The sequence below is a fragment of the Oncorhynchus mykiss genome, chromosome 17 (genome assembly GCF_013265735.2).
Source record: "Oncorhynchus mykiss isolate Arlee chromosome 17, USDA_OmykA_1.1, whole genome shotgun sequence".
NCBI lineage: Eukaryota > Metazoa > Chordata > Actinopteri > Salmoniformes > Salmonidae > Oncorhynchus > Oncorhynchus mykiss.
In genome coordinates, this window is record NC_048581.1 from 72,280,802 (window position 1) to 72,290,801 (window position 10,000).

Genomic DNA, 10,000 nt, shown 5'->3' on the forward strand with positions numbered 1-10,000 from the left:
ACAATCTAAATCCATTCACGCTGCTCTATTAGATTATGCCTGCCTCTCCTCCCCCACCCTGCACTGCCGAGCCTGAAATGGCCTGATTTAGATCCAGATTGACTTGACTGGTAATGCTGACTTTGATCCAGGATAATGTTGTATAATAATGCAGTGTAATCCAGTGCAGGCACCGAGCGCCCAACTCTCCACATGGACATCCCTACGGAGCATCCTGATAAATAGAGGTGATCTCCTCGACCTTTGCTTATTGGCCATTATGCGTTTCACCCCAGAGACTGAATTTAAGAGCCGTGAGCCGCCTGCAGCAGGGATGAAGTCATCAGGGGACTCTCCACCCTCTGCTTCTACCTCCAACCCAGATGTTATTAACCACCACACAGCTAACAACAGTACTTCTCACCCTCTGCTTCTACCTCCAACCCAGCCATTATTAACCATCACACAGCTAACAACAGTACTTCTCACCCTCTGCTTCTACCTCCAACCCAGCCGTTACTAACCACCACACAGCTAACAACAGTACTTCTCACCCTCTGCTTCTACCTCCAACCCAGCCGTTACTAACCACCACACAGCTAACAGTACTTCTCACCCTCTGCTTCTACCTCCAACCCAGCCGTTATTAACCACCACACAGCTAACAACAGTACTTCTCACTCTCTGCTTCTACCTCCAACCCAGCCGTTACTAACCACCACGCAGCTAACAACAGTACTTCTCACCCTCTGCTTCTACCTCCAACCAGCCGTTACTAACCACCACACAGCTAACAACAGTACTTCTCACCCTCTGCTTCTACCTCCAACCCAGCCGTTACTAACCACCACACAGCTAACAACAGTACTTCTCACCCTCTGCTTCTACCTCCAACCCAGCCGTTACTAACCACCACACAGCTAACAACAGTCCTTCTCACCCTCTGCTTCTACCTCCAACCCAGTCGTTACTAACCACCACACAGCTAACAACAGTACTTCCCATGTAAAGCCCAGAGGGAATGCACTTCAACAAAATAACAAAAAAAGAGGGAAGAAGCAGTGATATTCTGATATACAGTAATGTAAATGTAAATGTTAGTAGGTGCTCTTTAATAATCTAGCATATTGATAATAGGTGGGACTTAATGGACCAGACCATTCAGCACACCTCTTTCATTGACCATCAGTAATGGACTGACTATTTTCAGAATGTCTTTCCAATGTAGAGCTGTTGGAAACTGCAGTCTTTTACATTTAATGGAGACGTCCCTCATCTTAACCTTAGAACACTCATCACCAGTACACCATAGAAGGTGAGGGGAAGGCCATCTGGCTGGTGATAGAGTATGGACGTCAGTCTGCTGAGGATACTTTACGCTTCTGAGCCGTTAGGTCAGGACTTCTACTGTTACTGTGAGTGATGTGCAACTCACACAGTGGAGAAAGTATCTACAGTGATAGTTTGTTATATAAGACATGTTGTACTTGTTGTAGGGGGGAGAGATTGAGAGAGAAAAGAAAGAGACTTGTATTGTAACAGTATATGTTAACTGAGGGTCAAACACAGCAGCACCTAAAGATTGGAAAGCGGCTTCGGTCATCCCCCTCTTCAAAGGGGGAGACACTCTAGACCCAAACTGTTTCAGACCTACAGTATATCCATCCTGCTCTGCCTAAAGTCTTCGAAAGCCAAGTGAACAAACAGATCACCGACCATCTTGAATCCCACCGTACCTTCCCCGCTATGCAATCCGGTTTCCGAGCTGGTCACGAGTGTACCTCAGCCACGCTCAAGGTCCTAAACAACATCATAACCACCATCGATAAAAACAGTAATGTGCAGCCGTCTTCATCAACCTGGCCAAGGCTTTTGACTCTGTCAATCACCGTATTCTTATCGGCAGACTCAACAGCCTTGGTGTCTCTAATGACTGCCTCGCCTGGTTCACCAACTACTTCTCAGACAGAGTTCAGTGTGTCAAATCGGAGGGCCTGTTGTCCGGACCTCTGGCAGTCTCTATGGGGGTGCCACAGGGTTCAATTCTCTGGCCGACTCTTTTCTCTCTATATATCAATGATGTCGCTCTTGCTGAGGGCGATTCCTTGATCCACCTCTTCACAGACGACACCATTCTGTATACATCTGGCCCTTCTTTGGACACTGTGTTAACAAACCTCCAAACAAGCTTTGATGCCATACAACACTCCTTCTGTGGCCTCCAACTGCTCTTAAACGCTAGTAAAACTAAACGCATGCTCTTCAACCGATCGCTGCCCTCACCTGCCCGCCCGCCTAGCATCACTACTCTGGACGGTTCTAACTTAGAACATGTGGACAACTATAAATACCTAGGTGTCTGGTTAGACTGTAAACTCTCCTTCCAGACTCATATTAAGCATCTCCAATCCAAAATTAATCTAGAATCGGCTTCCGATTGCTGCGAAACATACCCTCGTAAAACTATCCTGCCGATCCTTGACTTCGGCGATGTCATTTATAAAATATCCTCCAACACTCTACTCAGCAAATTGGATGCAGTTTATCACAGTGCCATCCGTTTTGTCACCAAAGCCCCATATACTACCCACCATTGCGACCTGTATGCTCTCGTTGGCTGGTCCTCGCTACATATTCGCTGCCAAACCCACTGGCTCCAGGTCATCTATAAGTCTTTGCTAGGCAAAGCTCTGCCTTATCTCAGCACACTGGTCACCATAGCAACACCCACCCATAGCACGCGCTCCAGCAGGTATATTTCACTGGTCATCCCCAAAGCCAACACCCCCTTTGGCCGCCTTTCCTTCCAGTTCTCTGCCTCCAATGACTGGAACGCATTGCAAAAATCACTGAAGTTGGAGACTTATCTCCCTCACTAACTTCAAGCATCGGCTGTCAGAGCAGCTTACCGATCGCTGCAGCTGTACATAGCCCATCTGTAAATAGCCAATCCAACCTACTACCTACCTCATCCCCATATTTGCTTTTTGTTTTTTTCTGCTCTTTTGCACACCAGTATTTCTACTTGCACATCCTCATCTGCACATCTCACTCCAGTGTTAATTGCTAAATTGTAATTACTTCGCTACTATGGCCTATTTATTGCCTTACCTCCTCACAGCATTTGCACACACTGTATATAGACTTTTTGTTCTATTGTGTTATTGACCATACGTTTGTTCATTCCATGTGTATGTAACTCTGTGTTGTTGTTTGTGTCTCTGTTACGACTTCTAGGAGTTGCGGGTGTGGAGTCAGGCGCAGAGAGACTTCTAGGAGTAGTGGGTGTGGAGTCAGGCGCAGAGAGCAGAGGGTTAAGGACAACCGTATTTATTCCGGTGACAGAAAGGTCACGCCAAAACACCAGGCGCATACACTGACCGGCCCAAAAACAGGACACAAACAGTCCGGAGAAAATACTAAAATAACACATCCACAAAACGAACAGAGAAACAAGTCCGCACAAAATCAGGCGGGCATAACCGGCTTAAATAGCCCTAACCAAACCCCAAACCAGAAACAGGTGTAACCAATAAGACAAAACCAACAGAAAAGGAAAAGGGGATTGGTGGCAGCTAGTAGACCGATGACGACGACCGCCGAGGGCCGCCCGAACAGGAAGAGGAGCCACCTTCGGTGGAAGTCGTGACTGTTGCTCTGCTTTGCTTTATCTTAGCCAGGTCGCAGTTGTAAATGAGAACTTGTTCTCAACCGACCTACCTGGTTAAATAAAGGTGAAATAAATACAACATTTAAAAAAAACATTGGAGTCCTCAGTCCAGTCTGCTCCCTCATAGAGAGCTGCCCCAGAGGGACTACACCATAACATCATGGAGGATAGTGGAAAGAGCCTCTCTCTTTCTCCATTACCTGAGAGGCCACCGTCCACAGTGGACTAGCTCCCTTTGACATTGTTGATGTTAGGAGGGAAAAGAGCTTTTCTGTGTACTGTATGTATGTTTATTAATTCAGGCTCTTAATAACCAATACCTAACATACATCAAATCATAGTTATATTATTTCTCTTCATCATTCTTTTCTATCAGGTTAAAAGACTAAAGATGCATGACAGATCTCTGGCTTCTCCCTAGCTTTGGGTACCAGCAGTCTACTACAAGACATATGACTGGTAAAGAGTGTCCTCTATTGGTCAGCTATAGGAAAAGCATCTCATATGTTTGATGTGTGTGAAATGGAATAGAGAAAAAAGCATTCATATGATAACATTCATACCATGATCACTATGCAATAGTTTATGTAGGTATTGTTGTTGAACATTGACAGTGCTACGGTAGTTTGTCGTAAAATGACATAATTTACAAGCAACAACTGTACTTAATAACTGTAAGATGCCCTTGATTTGTAAATCTCCCATCAGTCCAATGCTTGTGTTCTTCATACACAGTACAATGACAAAGTCCCCCTCCAAGGTCTCCACATCTGTATCTGAGACGTAAAGCAGCTTTTTGACTGGAGGTTCAGTCTTCACTGGAGCTGACCTGACCTGGCCAGCCTAGAACAACCTCTTTCCAAGGAAAGAGACGCATGGAAGAAGCTAAACAGAGACATTAATGCTAGAGTCTGAGGTTACTTTACCAGTCGCTGCGGGGCTGTCTGTCTACACATTTCTGTTCTGTTTGATTCATCCTCTCCGCTCACGTACGTGAAACCTATCTATTTTCCACTGGAGGGGGGTTAATGCATCTGGATTGGTTGTGAGACAGAGTTAGAGCCGAGTGTGTGTGTGTGTGTGTTTGTGTGTTTGTGTGTGTGTGTGTGTGTGTGTGTGTGTGTGTGTGTGTATGTGTGTGTGTGTGTATGTGTGTGTGTGTGTGTGTGTGTGTGTGTGTGTGTGTGTGTGTGTGTGTGTGTGTGTGTGTGTGTGTGTGTTTGTGCATGCGTGCGTGCGTGTATGAGGGGTGATAAAGGCCATAAATGAACTGAAGGGAACGACTGAAAGCCTTACTAACACCATGATGAAGTTGTGAATAAAAATATATACTGTACGTTTGCGTGTGAAAGCGTGTACGTGTTTGATTTTAATATTTTGTTATTATTCTTTTTATTATTTTTATTCTCCAATACATTGAGCCACAGCCTAGAACTGGATGCATGTGTGTAGCAGGCTAACCTGTATTATCCAGACAAACTGCAGGCCCAGAGCTTGGCTGTTTGTGCGTCTCAGCAGCAGGTGTGACAATATCAGGACCATGGCCGAACTCTCGGCCAAATTGATCATTGATAATGACCGAAATTAATGAATTTACTTTAGGAGAATGTCTTAATGGACATTGAGAGCTCTCTTCCCCTCTCCGTCTTCCACTCTCTCTCCTCTCCTCTCTCTCTTCCCCTCTCCTCTCTCTCCCCCTCTCCTCTCTCTCTTCCCCTCTCCTCTCTCTCTTCCCCTCTCCTCTCTCTCTTCTCCTCTCCTCTCTCTCTTCCCCTCTCTCTCTTCCCCTCTCCTCTCTCTATTCCCCTCTCCTCTCTCGCTTCCCCTCTCCTCTCTCTCTTCCCCTCTCCTCTCTCTCTTCCCCTCTCTCTCTTCCCCTCTCCTCTCTCTCCCCGTCTCCTCTCTCTCTTCCCCTCTCCTCTCTCTCTTCCCCTCTCCTCTCTCTCTTCCCCTCTCTCTCTTCCCCTCTCCTCTCTCTATTCCCCTCTCCTCTCTCGCTTCCCCTCTCCTCTCTTCCCCTCTCCTCTCTCTCTTCCCCTCTCTCTCTTCCCCTCTCCTCTCTCTATTCCCATCTCCTCTCTCTCTTCCCCTCTCCTCTCTCTCTTCCCCTCTACTCTCTCTCTTCCCCTCTCCTCTCTCTCTTCCCCTCTCTCTCTTCCCCTCTCCTCTCTCTTCCCCTCTCCTCTCTCTCCCCCTCTCCTCTCTCTCTTCCCCTCTCCTCTCTCTATTCCCCTCTCCTCTCCCTCTTCCCCTCTCTCTCTTCCCCTCTCCTCTCTCTCATCCCCTCTCTCTCTTCCCCTCTCCTCTCTCTATTCCCCTCTCCTCTCTCTCTTCCCCTCTCCTCTCGCTCTTCCCCTCTACTCTCTCTCTTCCCCTCTCCTCTCTCTCTTCCCCTCTCTCTCTTCCCCTCTCATCTTTCTTCCCCTCTCCTCTCTCTCCCCCTCTCCTCTCTCTCTTGCCCTCTCCTCTTTCCTCCCCATCTCCTCTCTCTCCCCCTCTCCTCTCTCTTTCCCCCTCTCCTCTCTCTATTCCCCTCTCTCTCTTCTCCTCTCCCCTCTCTCATCCCCCCTCTCTCTTCCCCTCTCCTCTCTCTATTCCCCTCTCTTCTCTCTATTCCTAATAGCTCTTATACCAAATGAGTAGCATATCGCTCAATGTGATGTTAAGCAGGTAATCAAGGCATTAGGTGGCCACAGAATGTATCATAGTTTACAATACCTTATCGATAGCTTAGTTAAGAAGAAGTTTGGATTGGATAAGCCAATACGGCAATAACAGAGGCAGACAAACACCTTTTTTTTACTAAATGCATGGATATCATGAATAAAGACGGAATCAGACAAAAGAAATGGCATCCCTTTTGCATGTAGATTCCGTAACCTTGCCGATATCATGGACAGTAATGGTTTGAGAACATTCCAAGATTTGAAATAAACATACATATTACCAGGCCACTCTTTCTTTCTATATTTAGTTAGGTCAGCTATGCTGGCCTATGGAGTCCCTTGGGAAACCTAACTACCAAACCATCCAATGATGGGATTTATGGGCTGCTTAAATGGCTGATCTCTATAATATACAAACAACTTTTGGAAAGCTAATATTCTGAGCTAGCCATTAAAGCATGGTCCACAGATCTACGTGAATCTGAACATCCCTTTTACTGGAACAGAATAAGGAAAAATATGACCTTGGCATCCCGCAATACAAACCATCAATTTATACATTTTAAGTTTGTTCACAGAAGTTTTACAAGGAAATTAGCCCCCCAAAAAATTGGAGACCTCCACAAGTCTGGTTCATCATTGGGAGCAAGTTCCAATCTCCTGAAGGTACCACGTTGATCTGTACAAATACTAGTACGCAAGTATAAACACCATGGGACCACGCAGCCGTCATACCGCTCAGGAAGGAGACGCATTCTGTACCCTAGAGATGAATGTACTTTGGTGCAAAAAGTGTGAATAAATTCCAGAACAACAGCAAAGGATCTTGTGAAGATGCTGGAGGAAACAGGTACAAAAGTATCAATATCCAAAGTACAAAAAAAAATCCCATATCGATATAACCTGAAAGGCCTCTCAGCAAGGAAGAAGCCACTGCTCCAAAAGAGCCATAAAAAAGCCAGACTATGGTTTGCAACTGCACATGGGGACAAAGATCAAACTTTTAGGAGAAATGTCCTCTGATCTGATGAAACAAAAATGGAACTGTTTGGCCATAATGACCATCGTTATGTTTTGAGGAAAAAGGGGGAGGCTTGCAAGCCAAAGAACACCATTCCAACAGTGAAGCACGGGGGTGGCAGCATCATGTTGTGGTGGTGCTTTGCTGCAGGAGGGACTGGTGCACTTCACAAAATAGATATCATCATGAGGGAGGAAAATTCTGTGGATATATTGAAGCAACATCTCAAGACATCAGTCAGGAAGTTAAAGCTCGGTCGCAATTGACCCAAGTGAAACAATTTAAAGGCAATGCTACCAAATACTAATTGAGTGTATGTAATCCATTCAAATAATTTAATTTAAGCTTTATTTTTTTATCACGATTGATCACTTTTATTTAAACAGGTTTGAGTCATTGACATGAACATTTATTAAAATATATTCAATCGTTTTTTTCACAAGAAAACCAAACAATGATGAAGCTAGTCAAGATGCTCTCAATGGTGCAGCTGTAGAACGTTTAGAGGATCTGATGGCCCATCTTCACGACTGTGTTGGTGTGTGGAACGTGATAATTATTAGTGATATGGACACAGACCATGGCCTATTTATTGCCTTACCTCTCTTATCCTACCTCATTTGCACATGCTGTATATAGATTTTTCTACTGTATTATTGATTGTATGCTGTGTTGTTGTATGTGTCGAACTGCTTTGCTTTATCTTGGCCATGTCGCAGTTGCAAATGAGAACTTGTTCTCAAATAGCCTACCTGGTTAAAGAAAGGTGAAATCAAATAAATAATTAAACATTGACTACGGACAGCGAGATCACAGTAGCCAGCTGGTGCTCTCATGCATGATTCAGTGTTGCTTGCCTCAAAGCAAACATAGAAGCAATTTAGCTGATCTGGTAGGCTCACATCACTGGGAAGGTCGCAGCTGGAATTCCCTTTGTAATTCGTGATAGTTTGCAAGCCCTGCCACATCCGACGAGCATCAGAACCGGGGCAGTAGGATTCGATCTTAGTCCTGTGTTGATGTTTTGACCGCTTGATGGGTCGTCTGAGGTCGTAGTGGGATTTCTTATAAGCGTCTTATAAGCAGGTCTAGCTTTAGCTCAGTGCAGATGTTGCCTGTAATCAATGGCTTCTGTTTGGGATATGTAGTACAGTCACTGTGAGGATGATGTTGTCGATGCACTAATTAATGAAGCCGGTGACTGATGTGGTAAACTCCTCAATGTTATCGGATGAACACCGGAACATATTCCAGTCTTTGCTAGTGATAAAGTCCTGTAGCTTAGCATCCGCTTCATCTGACCTCTCCCACTGGTCCTTCCTGTTTGAGTTCTTGCCTGTAAGCAGGAATCAGGAGGATATAGTTACAGTCAGATTTGCCCAATTGAGAGCGAGGGAGAGCTTTGTATGTGTCTCTATGTGTGCAGTAAAGGTGATCCATAGTTTTGTCGCCTCTATTTGCACAGGTGACGTGATGGAAAAAAATTAGCTAAAATGGATTTCAGTTTCCCTGCATTAAAATCAATGGCCACTAGGAGCACTGCCTCTTGATGTGCATTTTCTTGTTTCCTTATGGCCCTATACAACTCGTTGAGTGCGGTCTTAGTGCCAGCATCGGTTTGTGGTGGTAAATAGACAGCTACGAAAAATATAGATGAAAACTCTCTTGGTAAATAGTAGGTAAATCATGAGGTAATTCTAAATCAGCTTGACTATGTTGTTTGAGATCAATTGTTTTGTACTGTTTTAACTAACAACGTTTTTAAATATCATGGAAAGAACAAATAGTTTAATGAAAAAAGAGCTGCTGTGTTTATATCTACTATTTAGGACGTACATATGGGTATTTGGACATGGCCACTCAGTGGCTCTGTCTCTGCCCTCAGAGCAACAGACGGTAATGGAAGTTCGATCAAAATTATCCCATGGTTTTCTCTCACTAGCATCGCTAAAACAACTCCATCCCCTTCGTAACTTAATCTCGCTCCGTTTCCTCATCAATCCATCAGTCTCTCTCACATACACATACAACCCTCTTCCACAAACGTAAACAAACACACACACACACCTTTTCCCGCAATCTTTTTATAAATAAATATAATATTTATTCTTAGTGCAGGGTCTTATTTGTGTTAACATAATCCAACATTGTTGAGTCTTGTGATATGACAAAGTGCATGAGATTTCTTCTATGAACATCTGGTATAGAGGCTTGAATAGATGTGAAATGGAATGTTTTCACAAATTAAATCATTCCTTTTAAACATCAGGCTGACAGATGTGGTATATTTCCCTCTCCTTTCATAATCCACTAAGGGATATGAGAAGGAAGGCGACAGTTCAGAATAATCCTCCATTACCTGCATTAGCCTGCTGTGGCCCTAACCTTTAATGTTACATGATATACTAAAGACAGGATGGGGGACAGACTACTGTGCACAACAGACCCCCTTTATCGTGAAGTAGAGAGCTAAAGCACTTTGTGAGACTATTCAAGCTTGTGCCAGCTTCCTGTGTCTGGCTGTGAGGTGAATTCATCAAGACCTTCAAACACAGCTGTGGTGTGATCTTCACACACATACACAATGTATGTTTACCTTCCACACAGGAGGGCCTGGTTCTGGTTGTGCCAGCGACCTGGCCTGGGAAACAGGAGCACTTGACG

General features: G+C 44.7%; 1 protein-coding gene across 1 annotated transcript in view; it reads right to left on the minus strand.

The window, feature by feature from the left end:
* Positions 1-10,000, minus strand: part of LOC118940490 (chemokine-like protein TAFA-4) — a 95,642-nt gene that overhangs the window by 9,470 nt on the left and 76,172 nt on the right. The window contains exon 4 of the mRNA XM_036950575.1: positions 9,933-10,000. This exon is cut by the window's right edge and continues 88 nt beyond it. Within this exon, the coding sequence (XP_036806470.1) occupies positions 9,933-10,000 (68 nt within the window). The remainder of the gene's footprint in view (positions 1-9,932) is intronic.